The 15328-nt window shown below is 32.8% G+C and overlaps 1 protein-coding gene and 1 long non-coding RNA gene across 5 annotated transcripts in view; one reads left to right on the top strand and one right to left on the bottom strand.

Annotated features, from left to right (window-relative positions):
• LOC129924788 (uncharacterized) overlaps positions 1–1530 on the top strand; it is a 50209-nt gene extending 48679 nt beyond the window's left edge. The window contains exon 2 of the long non-coding RNA XR_008776715.1: positions 196–1530. This is a non-coding gene — a long non-coding RNA (uncharacterized LOC129924788). The remainder of the gene's footprint in view (positions 1–195) is intronic.
• Positions 214–15244, bottom strand: LOC106053511 (GTP-binding protein 1-like). 4 transcript variants are annotated; one of them, XM_056021763.1, is made up of 13 exons: positions 14409–14974; positions 13513–13596; positions 12125–12186; positions 9880–10167; positions 9422–9530; positions 8062–8242; positions 7376–7622; positions 7013–7108; positions 6376–6614; positions 5016–5160; positions 4718–4900; positions 4373–4508; positions 214–2815 (listed from the first exon to the last, which is right to left on the bottom strand). In XM_056021763.1, the coding sequence occupies exons 4-13, from the start codon at positions 9988–9990 to the stop codon at positions 2352–2354; spliced, it is 1911 nt and encodes a 636-aa protein (XP_055877738.1). In that variant the 5' UTR covers positions 9991–10167; positions 12125–12186; positions 13513–13596; positions 14409–14974; the 3' UTR covers positions 214–2351. The 4 variants fall into 4 exon arrangements, with proteins under 4 accessions (XP_055877738.1, XP_013064524.2, XP_055877739.1 ...); XM_013209070.2 differs by lacking the exons at positions 13513–13596; positions 14409–14974 and adding an exon at positions 15077–15244; XM_056021764.1 differs by lacking the exon at positions 13513–13596.
• Positions 15245–15328: the final 84 nt, after the last annotated feature.

Here is a 15328-nt window from a genome sequence, read left to right as displayed (position 1 = left end):
TATAATTATCAACCTTATTCCTCCCCCATCCCCCAATTTAAAGAAAATTGTTTACTATATAAAAAAAAGTTTTTAAAAAATTAAAAGTAGTAATGACTGCTAAGGATTATTTGATTACTCATTATTTGTGTACTCATTACCTATGACTAGACAAAAATCATCAAGTCAAACGCCACACTTTTAATTTCCACACAGAAAACTCAAACTCTTGAATTCAAAGTGTTTAGATGGATTTAATGCTTCAAAACAGACAAAGTCAACCAAAAGGATCCAACTGAATACATGTGTCAAGTCAATATGACTGGAAGATGCAACATGTATGACTGGGTGACTGACTCCATGTAGAACATTGATATGATAGTAAACTTTTGTTTTTGTCAGGCATCAAACATTCAAAGGTTCTGTTTCCATAGTTAAAAGATGAAGTAAAGTATAACAATTTCAAGTAAATAGGTCAATAAGATTTAACAAATAATTACATGGCAATTTGTTTTTTTTTTTATGTAAGGGGAAACAACTTTCAGGGTAAAAATGTTAAACCAGACAAAGGGAGGCAAATCATGTTAAAATTTTTTTTAAAACAAACCAACATGGACATACCAATAACTACAAGATAAGGTAGCTTGGTATTATTAAAATTACAATGTGTGATCATTTAAAAAAAAAAATAGGGCTTAGGATTCCACTAGAAAAACTAGGATCTATAACTCTATTTAAACTCTTTAAAATGGAATCTTGAAATTTAGGAAATATTAGGTACTCAAATAGCTATTCCAAAAATTCAAAGGATTAACTAAACAGCATTAGTATTTATCCTTGACAAGAGTTCAAAATAAGTCCACCAGTCCCACTTGTGACCAAACATGTACCACATACTATATATAACAATTGATCTCAAGCTTTTCTCAACACACACTATGCCACGGGCATACATTTGCAATCCAATCTCCAAAATGCATAAAAATCAAACTTTGAAACTATGACATTAAAATTTTTGACTACAGACAAATGTATAAAGAATAAACATTTGAGATAATTGCCCAACTTGAGAACACACTGATCAATTCAATCTCTTGTCATTGTACTACGATTGTCTTTGTGTGTTAATTCATCACAAATTAAAGAAATATATGTATAATATCATAAACTAGCACAGTGTTTCCCAAACCTGTTCCACGAAACCCTAGTGTTCAGTGGGGCCTGAATAAATGTTCCACAAACTACTGTAATAATTAACTAGTAGGCCACTATGTGGATTAAACTCTCTAAAAAAAAATAAGCAAAGTGTTCTGCTAAATATTCAAAAAGTGCGAAGTGTTCCGTTAAGGGAAAAGTTTGGGAACCACTGGACTAGCAGAACTTTCCATGATGAGAAGAAAGGGATACAATGCTATGTTGTAAATAAAACAAAGCTCACAATGTCAATTTGCCTTAGCAAGTGTTTTGCTAGTACAAAAGGTGGCAAGCTCTGAACTAACCTATAAGGTTATCTATGTATTGGTCTGACTGGATTTAACAAACAACAAACAAGGGAAAATAAAAAAACAAGGAAAGGGTTGAAAAAAAAAATATATGCTGAGATTACATGGTGGATGAAAATTAAAAACCACACCTGTAGTAAATATTCTATCTACAAACCAATAACCCATTCAACAAACATACAAAATGCAGGCTACAAGAACAGATACAGTGACCTCTTATGCAATCATCTTGTGGACAGCTTGCAAGTGAAATCTATTAGGGGCAATGTAGATGCATTTAAAAACTCACTAGACATTTCTTGCTAACATTGCTAACAATGTTGAAACTGTTTTACATCTTCTACTAAAGCAGTTCTATGAAACATGAAACACTCCAACAAGAAATCCTTTTAAGGCTTAGAATATAGAAAAAAAAAAGCTGTCCATAGGAATAATATTTACTATATTTACTAACCGGTGTAATACAATAAAAAAAAATTTCAAGACATCAAAAGATGTTAACTTTCAATGAAAAGTTTACAATCGCAACATTTCAACTCTGTCTAGTACACTCAACATTCACTAGTGGAGATGTATTTCTTTTGTTAACTACAAGAATTGTTTTTTAGCAATGACACCGAAGAATGCACATTTAACAAACTATGATACACTATGTAGATGTCTGACAAAAAGGGCAAACAATTTTTTGATCGCTGGTAAATTTAGGGTGAAAGATGATTAATGTTTAGAAATTAATCCATGGGTTGTAAATCTCTCAAAATCCTGAAGCAATATTAAGCATTCTTTTACCTTACACTTACACCATCTGAAGTGTCACGCTATCATACACTATTCCAATAGAGGTTACACAAAACTAACAAAGAAACTGATTTAAGTTGCTGCCGCTGTGGATGTTGACGCTATAGGGGGTAAAGGAACCGAAGACTGTGAGAACATGGTCACTCCAGCATCACCAGTGCCGGTGCTTTTAGCAGCACCATTCTCTTTGACTTCTGTCTCTTCAAGGTCAAATTTCTTGGCTCTTCTGTTTCTCTTGCTGGCTTTCTGAGGCTCATTCTGGGGGTTCACCGAATGTTTAGTGTTCTCCTGCTGGGCTTTCTTCGCGGAGCGCTGGTTGCGTGTGTTCTGCGCTACCGCGTTCACCTGGGGGAAAAGTTTAGTAATGTTACCCACTGCCTTTGTCCGGCCTTCCCTGAAAACCATCCTCATATCTGTTTTGAGATACTCTGGGTTTTTGATGAAGCGGAATCTGACTGTAGCTTTGTCGCCTGTCCGGAGATGATCTTCAGTCATGGTTATGATAGTTGCAGTCTGCCGCACACTGCCAACGTGAACTGGAAACAAAAGTGAATACATCAACATCAGTATTTATTTGATACTCACTTGCTTAACTTCCTCATCCCCCCTCTATTTCTGAATCAAATTAGTAACTTAAGCTTCTACACAAAGCCAGACAGTATGATACCAGCCTGTAAAGTCCAAGCACATACTCAGCTAGATAATACAGTATAAAATAACAAAGATTATAAAAGGCTTGTCTTCGAGTCCAAAGATTAAGGAGGAGTGCAAAATTTATGAGGCTATGCAATCCTAGCTGTGATCTTAATATTTTGCCAATCAAAGATAGCTAGAGCATAAAAATAGAAGCAAGCTAACTGAAATTAAGAAGAATGTGATAGAAATCATATGATGCTTTAGTTGTTTTTTTTACTTTTAACCAAGAAGGGAATTCATTTTATTAGGAGCCAAATACATGTTTAGGAGATTGTTACTGCCCTGCATATGTCTACACTTACAGCCCTTCGTATGTTATGTTCTCTTGCTAGACAATGTTATATTTTCCTACATTATAGCCACAGATTACATTTGTAAACATAAATATGTTAACAAAGGTTAACAATACCCATGTCAAATTCAGGTAGCTTATGAATACTATAAACATCACCCAACAAATACAAATCTTTATATAAAAGTTTATACATTTATCATTTATAACAATAATCAAATTATAGGGCATTCTTAATTTGCATTATTACTCTTGTCCTAAATCTCTATTTCTAGAATTTGATTAAAATTCAGACAAACCTAGTTCTTTTTCTCAATATGAACTTATTTGATTTAATACAATTGTAAGTACTATTATAATTAAATTACCAGCAGGAAAAGCAGTTAGGACTTTAGTTATATCTTATTATATCACTGCTTAGAAGTAGTGTCTACGTTATCCTGAATAGTTAAATTTCAAGTTACTAAACTATAGGTCAGTTAAATTGCATATAAGCTACATATTTATTTTTTTTTCCTTCTTAAAATGAATGTCCTAAATCTTTTTTTCTTTCTACTTTGAATTTCTATATTTCAAAACTTCCATCTATCAATGGCTCTCAAAGACCAGCAGCTAAAGCTTGTTGAAACGATGACATTACATATGGTGAAAAAGGAAACATCAGTACACCTTACATTCAAATTTCTATTAATACACTTAAATAGAACTTGAATTCAAAAAGTTAATTAACCCCAAATTCTTGTTAATAATCAGCTGATGGTTGATCGGAAATTGATTTTCTAATATTTTATTCTGATGGCAAGCAGATTTAACAAATATAGCTATACTAAATGCCATAGTAACCCTCATCAGATATTTAAATCTTTATTTTTCAGATAGTTTTGTTACAAGATTAAATTCTTCTTCTTCTTCTTCCTCATTCTCATTATTATGTTGAAGCGTTCAGATGACTAGACCAATAAATGAGACGAACTTCGCAGTGGTTTCCAAATAAGACAAAGATAAAATGCTTTTCATGTTTTCAAGAACATTCCTGAGTGACATTTACTGAATTCAGACTTATTGGAAATCTACATTTGGAAAATTGACTACAATCTTAACCTACCCATGGCCTGATAACGAACACTGATTGTTGTTGGGTGATGTAGCACAAGAATCTCGCCTTCAAATTCCCAGCATGCCTTTGGTTCCAAGCGTGGGGACACCATGACCATTCCTTTCCTTATAGAGGCTCGTTTGATCTAATAGACAAATATTTTTTAAGTTAGTATTAAAAAAAACAAAATTTCCCAAAGTGTTCTAAACAAAAATAAAATAAAATTTTCTTAAATTTTCTTAACATTTGCATGTTGTTCTTACACATATATTGAGTAGTTAATTTGATTTTAAGAACATAATTCCATAAACTTATTGAATATTATTAGATATAATTATGAAATAATACTGAAACCTTTTTAAGAGCAAATGATGCTGTCTGACCCCCTCGGACTTCTCTCACTGGCATTCTCTTTCTGTGTATGCTCTTGATAGGAACAGGCTGAAACTGACCTAGAGCATCTGGCCCTAGCAGCAATGTGTCGTTAAGTTTTATGCAACCTTGTAACAGAGTACCGGATACAACAGTTCCTACACCCTGATAGGAAACAGAAGAAAAACGCAAAATTATCAATAGTTCACCCATTTTAAACTCCTCGGCTCTATCTTTAAATTTACACAGCCAAATTTCACTAACAAATACTTTAACTTACAGGAACAGAAAATGTGTCATCTATCTGGAATTCGGCTGGCTGTGAGGCATCACACTTGACACGGGTAGACAGAAGGTTCAGGAACATTTTTAACAAATCAAGATTCTCACCGGAGACATTTGACACTTGAAAGACGGGACACATTCTAAAAGATCATTTATGGTCTCGTTACTTATTACACTGGAACAGTTACAGTACAAATACTTTTTAAATCAAGTATGGTTGGTATCTATCATTTTTTAAAATAATTCTTCACAGAAAATAAAGAATAATTATGTTTTGTAAAGTGTAAAGAAACACCAAGTATTATCACTGTTGTCAAGTTTTTATTCCTTTTATTATTGTATAATTGAATACTAGCGTTACAGCTATTATATTATTTTCATAACATTGAAAAATGATTTATTGATATTTTGTGAACACTGATAGGCACTTTTTAAAACAATCACCTTAGATAAGCATGAAGTTGATTGTTATGTTTATTACATTGCATCCTTTCTATACAAAACAGAAAAACAGGAAAAAACATTTCAAAAATGCATCTGAAAATGGTAATTTCCTTAATAACAAAATATTTATATTATTTTAGTAATTTAGCATTTTAAAATCAATAGTATACAAAGTGAACAAAAAATGTTTGAGATAGAAAGAGTAGAAAAAGTTCATTGCCTCTGGTGTGATATCTCAGACAAAGAGAAGAAAGGGGGAGCACTAGAACTAGCAGCTACCAAGCTAGTAAAGCACCCGAGTATGCTGAACAGCTAGATTGTCTTCCTAACCAATGCCAAAACAGTCCTTAAAAGCTTGAAAAACTCTTAATGTTTCATATATGAAAACAACTCAGGACAGCTCTTGTAAACCTCAATAGCAAAGAAAACTATTCTCCAATGGATCCCAGAACACATTTAAAATACTGGCCAAATATGGGAGAATGAAAATTCCTCCCTATCCGGAAAGAAATAATGAAACTAATAGTGAGTAGAATAAACCAAAAAAATGGACGGCTCTCATCCAACTTTCCAGAAAATAAATGTCTACTACAGGCTATGCTGAGACAACCAACATATTTTTCACTTCAAACTGGACACAACTAAATGAGACAACACATGTTCCGGAAGCAAAAAAAACTGGGACTAGTAACATTTTCCAAAGATAGGCCAGAGCAACACACCCTATAGAAGAAAAACTATATTAAGAGCTGACTGATTTGGAAACTACTGCACAGTTAGTTCATTCCTAATCCTGGCCACGGGATAAAATCCTTTCCTGGTTCATAAAAGGGATGTCTCTCAAACCTTTTTGGACATCTCGACAAAATTATGATCTCCTCTACAACTTTTCTGAATGCTCTCCCTCTTACCTCTCTGATGTGAAGTTAGTCGCTGTCACTACAACATCATCTGTGTTTTGGACTAAGACAGGAATCTTACGACATCCCGGAGATTTAAGAATTCTGGTCAGCAGCTTAAGGGTCTCTTGCAAGACATTGGGTGGACACATGTCAATTTTGGTCACCACAACAAAAACTGGCACATTCAGGGCAAGGGCCAAGCCGAGGTGTTCCTTGGTCATACCAATCACACCTGCATTGGCACCAATCTAATTAAACATGACACAAAGAGGAAAAAATGTAAACTCTAGTATAATATAATAATGTTTATTTACAGCTAACAACTTTTAACCATCAAGTCTCTACTTAAAAGTTAACCTTGCTCTGACACCAAAATATAATGTAACTATACTTTTTAAATTGGTAAAAAATGTAATACTTTTTACAAATACATTGGAGCATCAGCTTTTAAATTTAATCCTCAACAGCAATAAAATCAACATATTCCAAAGTAATAAATGTTGTTTAGAAAACATGATGAATCAGTATGAGAAAAATCTTTTAATACATAATGTACGCTTTAAAAATATTCCTTGCAAATTTGATAAAATCTCAACAAAAAAATAATAATGTTATTAAAAAACGAATAAAACAATGCCAACCTTACCATCAACATCGCAAAATCTGGCGCATGTCCTGTCATGCCAAACACTGTCGTTTTAAGGTACCGTTCATGGCCAGCAAGGTCAATAAACGTAACAACCTGAGATATGAAACACAATGTGGCTTAAGTAATTCTGACCAACTGCAGCTGTATTATATTATTGAAAAAAAACTTTTATACAAGTCTAAAGCTTTTTGTTTTTGAATTGTTATGTTACCACTGTTAATGCTAATACTCATTCTCCAACATTTTATTGGATAAAGAGTATTTCAAACAAGTCCATTATTTTATGTTTCTAAAAATGTAATTAGAATCCAGTGATAATCTGCTAATACTGTAAAGCTAAGAAGAAGGAACGGATCCTACTTTTGCTGCATCTTCACAGATTTTTATCCAGTCCAGGTGGCCATGTTCAGGTTTATTCACCACATTCCCTGAGGCATCAAAGCCCAGGATGTCATTGCCCACACTGCTGGTGCGACCAGACTCCATCTCATGCTTGTGACGGAAGAGTTTTTGTCTCGCCACTCCCCTTCCATTATCCAGCTCTCCATGGGTCAACACCCCCAGCAGAGTACTTTTACCAGCATCTACATTCCCTACTACAGCTATTCTGTAAAGATATGACATATATTGAGTCAGTCTAGTGTTCTTTAAATGTAACTTAATCAATCTGAAAAAGATTAACATTTTATTTGTTTTTAAAATTATTCATTATCAAATATCCGTAAAAGCTTCTAAGTGCTTCATTTATTGGTCATTCCAAAAATGAGAATCCATAAAAATAAAACATTTAAAAATCATTCTACTTCATAAAAATCAAATTATAATAACTAAAATAAAATTTTGAAAGTGGTTGCTGTGATTTAATTTTTTTTTTTTTTAATTCTAAGTTGAGAAGCAAAAGGATTATCAAACCTCTACCTAACAAGCTATGAGACTGAAATCATTTATAATGATCAAAGGGAAACTACTCATTATTTGAGATATGTTAAAGCATTTAATTTTAAAATAATTCCATATGTGATTATTAAATTATGAGCGACTTCTACCTGACTTCCATAAACTCTTCCTGTTTTAACTTTTTCCTCAGTAAAAACTCCGCCACTTTGCCTTCTTCTGCTGTCCTCTCCCTCAGTAAAACACACACAAGATCTAACGTCTGGGATATACTTTGTAAGGTGGCTACTGCTGCCTGATAATCCTCATCCTTTAAACCTGGTCTGTCTCCCTCTGTTAAGTTTATAACAATGTGCTAGTCAAAGTTATGTAACGTAATAGGAATTCAGAATGTAACTCTTCATAAGTTATGTAACATAATAGGAATTCAGAATGTAACTTTTCATAAGTTATTTAACGCAATAGGAATTCAGAATGTAACTTTTCAAAGAAAAATAATATAGTTGTCCTTTACAGTAGAAGAAAACTGTAATGCTTGTACATTATAATGTAAAACAAAAAGATGAAAGGTTATTTGATCTGGATCTGTGTAGATCTATTAAACAGTGACTGTAGGATAGTTGTGCATTCATACAATCAATATAGACTTGAGAACATGTGAAACTAGTCATAATCATCATCATCATCAAACTACATCTGAGTGAGGGCTTGAGAGGCTCAAATCCTCTCTTGCAAAAGCCCTGGACAGAAACCCTGCTGTCTTGTGTAGTGCATCAATGTCGCCATACAGGTCGAGAATTTTTGGTTTCCCAAACCTGTCGAGGCGGAGATCAGCAAGTCTGGGGCAGTCAAACAGAATATGAGGCATGGTTTCCTCTTCTTCCCCGCAGCGGGGGCACCATGAATCAAAATTTGGCCATGGCCGTGAGAAATATGAGCCAACAGGACAATGGCCTGTCCTGCACTGTGCTATAATAGCTTGCTCAGGCCTGGACAGCCTCCACCACAGGGAAGTGCGGTCAGGGTGCCTCATGCGCTCCAAGACTCCACAGGCTTTTTGGGACTTGTCCCAGCACTCAAACCACTTTTATGTGAAACTAGTGACTAGGAAGATTTTAAAGAAAGAAGTATTAATGATTTATTGAACGTGATGACCAAAGAACATGAATAAGCTCCAGAAAGGGGGGAGGGGAGATACCATAGAGGTGACAAGAAAGTTTTGCCGATTCAATGAACAGTTCCTCCTTCTTGGTAACTATGTCTGGGAAATGGACACAGTATAGTAAGAATGAGGGATTTGATAAATGGAAAGTCTTGTCATTTAGGTTCACTTGCTTCTAGCATTAAAGATGTCAAGAGAAACTCTTCAGAGAAAGAGTTACTTATTAAGGAAAGTTTTATTCAATATCTAGAACTCTACATTCTTTTCTTATTCAATGTGTACATTGACCATGAACACGGGAGACAACTCCTCCCCACTCAACAATGTAGATGTTACCAGGCTGGACTTACCCCCTGTTCCAACTTCATATATTGTCTCCCCTTGAGTGTCCATGATTCTTGTCCTGATATCTTCCAGCAGCATCTCAAACTCCTCATTGGTCGGACTCACAAGCGCCATCTGGAAATATTTTCACAGGGCAGATGTATTCATTGTCAGAATTGACAGAATTATCTAGTATTAATGACCCTTACAAACAATACTTCCTAAAATGCAGCAAAAAAAAATTATTCTGTTATTTTGAAATAAAGAAACCTATTCTAATGACTAAAAAAAAAAAATTTAGCAGGTCTATCCTCCTGCAGTTTGATTACGCAAGGAAACATGATTTACACATGTAATTTTAAGCCAACATAATAATTCATAAAACTATATTTTTTTATATTTTAATGCTATAAAATGGCACCGAAATTACCTCTAAGAGAATGAACTATAAAAAACAATATTTTTTGTATTTCCCTTACTTTACCTTTGATGTCAATGCTCCCATGTCAAGGTCACCAACATCTGGTGCAAAGAGGCCACCTCCATTCTCCATTTCAGGACTCTCCAATTTATCTATGTCCATTAATGCCGCCATGATGAATGGTAATTATGAACTGATTTTAAATGTCTTTTATGTTCGTTGGTCAGAGATTCTCTTATCACAAGGACAATGTGTGTAAATGTATAAATTGATAATTTACATCTTGTATTTTGACATTGAATTCACATCTTCACAAGCGAGACGACACTTCTTGAAATGTGTAGTCCTGGTCTGTTGTAATAAAGAATAGCACAAAGTCAAAAAAAAAAGTAGCAGTTCCAGGCATAACATAAAGCAATTTCAAAACAGTCCTAGCATTTTAATAACTGAACACTCAAAACTAATTGTGATAAACCTATTCTCATTTAAAGTTCAAAAATTCTCTATAAGAATCTCATAACTATCAAGCCTATATCTTGTAAACTGCCTGAAGTTGTATTGAAAGAATTCTCTTTAAGATGACTATAACAACATTGCTTCTGTTCAAGATCTTCATACATCTATCTAAAATCCTAAACAACTTTAAAAGAAATGTACTTTTTTAAAACAGTTGTTTTTTTTACCCTGAAATTTTCAAAACATTAAAATCAAAATCATAATTTAGGCTACACTGTAGTTGACAATGATTATTCAAAATGACACAAACCCACATTTAGAAGTTCATTGAAAAGTTATAAATAGACCACTTGTCACTGGAGATAATTAAACTGAAACTAATTATATCTTTTTTTTCCCCTGTTGTTGCAAAGCTTTCATTTCAGCCATGAGATAAAAGGTTGTGTACTTGTGTACTGAACCAAAAATCAAATGAATGACAGATAGGAATATCATAAAAAGACCAAATCATTGTGTGTCCCATAATGAAGCTGAATTTCAAAATAGACAAGGGATCATATGCAGACTTGTCACTGCTCTTGAAATACAAGCAAGCTTAATAATAATTTTATTTATAAAGTGCTGTTAACAAACAAAATGTAGGCTCAAGGCACTGTGATAACAATACAAACACAAACTCGAGAGCTAAAATGGTGCACAATTCCCTGGTTGAGGAATAAAACTATTTGTGTCATAGGAATAGATGAAGAGCTGACCTTATAATGAGAGCTGTAAACAATGTTGCACGAAATCAATACAAAAGAAACAAATCTCATGACATTGTACAAGGAAATGATATGGATATTTCTTTCATTCAACTACTTTATATCCTTCACTATAAATGGCGCTGATAAATACATGGTTTTGATACTGTACTGTCTCAAGTCTACGAAAATTCAACAATTTTCAAACGCATATCAGTAAACATTTTAAATATTAATTTTTAATCAATTGTAATAAGCTGGTCTGCAAATATCTTTGTAATAAGCAAACTTTTGATAAAATGGGTTTGATATTTAACTGAATGAATAGCCTTTTCATTAGGCTGGCTTGTCTGGGATTTAAAAACTCTAATTTCCTTCCTAATCAACATTTTATTACAACTACCTGTAAATCTACTTCAACAGTTTTACTAGATAGCTTACATTGACCAACATATAACTGCTTTTAAAATATTGTGTTGACAAGATCTATTAGCCTTTCAAAAGACTCTTACAACATTGCCAGGTGAAAGAAAGCAAAGAAGACAAAGGAGAAAATCGGTGGCTGAGGTCATTGAGAATAGTTGTGGACCAAGAAAAACAAAGAGTCAATATTGGTGCGATATCACACCCTATACTGGGTTGATTTCTCCTGTGCTACTCATTTTAAGATTTACTTGAAAAAAAAAAAAAAAAAAAAAAAACTCATAGAAAAAGTTTTTTTTCTCTGCTTGTTAAATTCCGGAGGCAATCTTTTTGGTTTAACACCAAATTATATATATGTTTATTGTTATGATTGGGGGAGCGGTGGCTGAGTGGTTAAGTGTTTGTTTCCAAACCTGAGGTCCCAGGTTCAAATCTAAGCGAAGACTGGGATTTTGAATTTCAGGATTTTTAGGGGCCCTCCTAAGTCCACCCCATTCTGGGCACCTGACTTTTTAAAAAAGAAAACTAAAGCAATTCTTACAACTTAAGATATATAATTTTTAATTAACTTCATCCAGTAGTTTAGCAACATACTGAACATTGATTATTTTTTTTTACTTTCTAGAATATCTTATTAATCAATCATTATTAAAAAAAACTTAATAAAATATAAATTATATACTTACTTTCAATTCTCCTATGAGGTTAAGTTGTTATATATGTTTCTTTCCATGATGTAATCTCAAATCTTAAATGAAACAAAAATACAATTATAAATAACTTTTTAAAAGTTCCTGATTGTAAACTTGAAGTAGATCTGAAATATTTTTTTCTTTTTGCCTACGGTTTAGATTGACTGTCAAATGGGTACATGCCACACCTATATTTTGGGTTGTGTGACTATGGGTTTGAATACTTGGACTATTCTATGGTGTGTAGAGTTGTGTTTGGGCTCTGCTGCTTAAGTTAGACTATACAAGCGTAAAAGTACAACTGTATCTATAACACAATCTGAGCAAGGTGTACTTCAGCAGACCAGGTTTATTACATCAATAAAATATAAGACCGATGTGCTCCTCTGTCATGGCCACATCTTATATGCTTGCAAATCTTCAACACTGACTGTAGAACTAGAGAGGAGGATCCTAGCAATGGAACTGAGATGCTACAGAAAGATCTTAAGTATCACATACAAATATCGCATCACAATCAAATAGATTAGTGAAGGATTAGTACAGGACCCCACGATAATCTGCTACCTACTGTCAAAAAAACACAAACTAAAACTCTATGGCTATATATATTATTTTTATAAGGTCAACAAGGCTTGCAAAAACCTTCTTTCAGACACAGTGATGGAAAGATAACATTTATAAAAGGATGGCCTAAAAGAGATTCTATATCATAGCCAAAAGACAGAGAGGAGTGAAGAAAGACTGTCAACAGATCTTGTGTGATGTCCCAATAGTTCAATGTGCTAAGGGATAGTTAAAGGTAAAAATATAAGAAAATAGTATACTAGTGAGCATCCAGCCATAAGCCACTGGGGTAATTACAGTCCATGAAGTCAATAAGAGAAATATATATATCAAACACTATTAACAAATAATATCCAAGGGAAATAACACACTCTCCTCAAACCATTCAAATGGAGAAAATTACGTTGTGTCTAGCAAATCAAACCATTTATACATGTCCGCTCACTAAAAATGATATAAAACAACTCTCTAAATTTGTTCCACTTCCTCTCTAACTTAAAAGATTTCTCGCGCTATGACACCTTGGCAGAATTTAAGTCATTGGTTAACATGCATGACTAGATGCATGTCGCATAGGACGTAAACATCTTCTTTTTTGAAGTAACGTCTGTATTTTATAAGATAAGATTGATAGTAATTTTCAATACTATCACAGATCAAAAAAGGCAAAAATATGCTTAAAAATCATAGCATTTATCACACTAAATTTGACTAAATGAATATAAATAAATAAAAACAAAATCTAGACTAGACACATATAAATATATATATATTTTATATATATTTTATATATAAACATATTTTATATGGCATACTTTTTTGTTATAGTGGATGTAACAATAGAAATTGTCCAGAATAAAAGCAGTTTCATTCCTAGAAATCTAGTGCAGGAATGTCTCCTAAAATGAAGTTAAACAGACTCTAGTCTAATATGTGAATGTAACAGTATACTTGTCAGAGTAAAGCTCTAGATCTAGTTTAGTTAGACACTAAACAATAGTCTTCTACAGTCTACTAAACTACATAATCTAGTAATCTAGTAAAAGGCACATTCCTCGTCCCATATGCTAGGACAAATTTGTACAAATACTCCTTCTTCCCTAGTGCTATTAGAGCATGGAATGGGTTGCCTGAGCTAGCCAGGAAAACCAGTGACTTGGCAGAATTTAAGTCATTGGTTAATATGCATGACTAAATGCATGACGCGTAGGACGTAATCATCTTCTTTTTTGAAGTAACGTCTGTATTATATAAGATAAGACAAGATCTCTAGTCAGCCTAGCCTACTCTGACTCTAACTCTAGGTCTAGTCTAGAAGAAGAACATCTGACTGAGAATTAAACAGTTACAGTAACTCGGAGTAAGATCATAATTTACTAGACTAGTTTGTAATATAATAATGTACACCATATTAGTATACTTACTTACTATACTTAATCTAGAAACTAGATCTAATTCTAATGATTTATTTTTATATTATTGATATTGAATATATTATTAAATTTATTATATAGAATTCTAAATGAGTAAAATAATGCAAGCGTAAGAACTGTTTTTATTACTATCGCTCATTCACAGTTTTATTATAGAATACAGACAGTCATAGTCTATATACTTATATACTAATATTCGTACTAAGTTTTGTCTTAGATCTATATTATTATATAATATAAATATAAAATAATTATTATAATATTAAAAAATTACTCACATTACTCATTAGTAATAGTTCTTTTAGACTTTAGGGCTATTACTATTTAGTCTATTTACTATTACTAATAGTTATTATAATTATTATTAGTCTAGTTAGTTACTTAGACTTACTCACTTAGTATTTATATACATTATTATGATTATCATTATACATCTACCATCATCTAGTCTAGAGTACTCTAGAGTGAGTAGAGACACTAGAGTTACACTGAGTTACAGACAGTTACTACGAGTTACTAGTCTATTATCTTATACTTATAGTATACTATTATAGAAGTAAGAAGACTATTATTCTTATGACTTAGACTTAGATCTATCATCTATGTCTTAGACTTATAATCATAATGATAATCTATATTCTAGACTAGATCTAGTATCTAAACTACGCCGACTACTACGGTCTAAGTCTTAAGTTCATTATCATTCATTATGATTATGATCAAAATGAAAGTTGTAACTTGTAACTCAGTAGACACTTTAGTCAGTAGTAGTACTAGACTATATAGATCTAATAGTAGTAAAATAAGTAAAGTGAAAAAGTGTTAAGTTGTGGTAAACATCAACTTTTAATAATAATATCGTTAAAATCTATCATTTAGAATGGGTATTTAAGCTGTGAAATATGCAACAGCTAGATCTAGGAAGATGTATTTTATATATTCTGACCTGATGCAATGTACCAGCAATTTTATGTATTAGTATTTTCTATAATTAAATCCTACAATATTGACACTGTTGCTTGGGATTCTCAGGCATCAAACTTTTGCAACACAGTGTCATCAACTACAGCACAGCATAAAATACTATTGATCTGTAACAAAAACTTCTGTTTATAAAACTGAAAGAAAGATTCTGAAATTTACACATCTTAATATAATGAACTAGATTTTAAATGCTAGATATAGATTTATACACTAA

The sequence above is a fragment of the Biomphalaria glabrata genome, chromosome 2 (genome assembly GCF_947242115.1).
Source record: "Biomphalaria glabrata chromosome 2, xgBioGlab47.1, whole genome shotgun sequence".
Classification (NCBI taxonomy): domain Eukaryota; kingdom Metazoa; phylum Mollusca; class Gastropoda; family Planorbidae; genus Biomphalaria; species Biomphalaria glabrata.
The sequence above is the reverse complement of the archived record's forward strand: the minus strand, read 5'-3'. Positions and strand labels throughout refer to the sequence as shown.

Coding starts and splice junctions, on each gene's coding strand:
- LOC106053511 (XM_013209070.2), bottom strand. CDS start 9,990: ATGGCGGCATTAATGGACATAGATAAATTGGAGAGTCCTGAAATGGAG. Junction 9,531..9,879: donor TGGGAGCATTGACATCAAAG/GTAAAGTAAGGG, acceptor AAATATTTCCAG/ATGGCGCTTGTGAGTCCGAC. Junction 7,623..8,061: donor GAAGAGTTTATGGAAGTCAG/GTAGAAGTCGCT, acceptor ATATCTTTACAG/AATAGCTGTAGTAGGGAATG.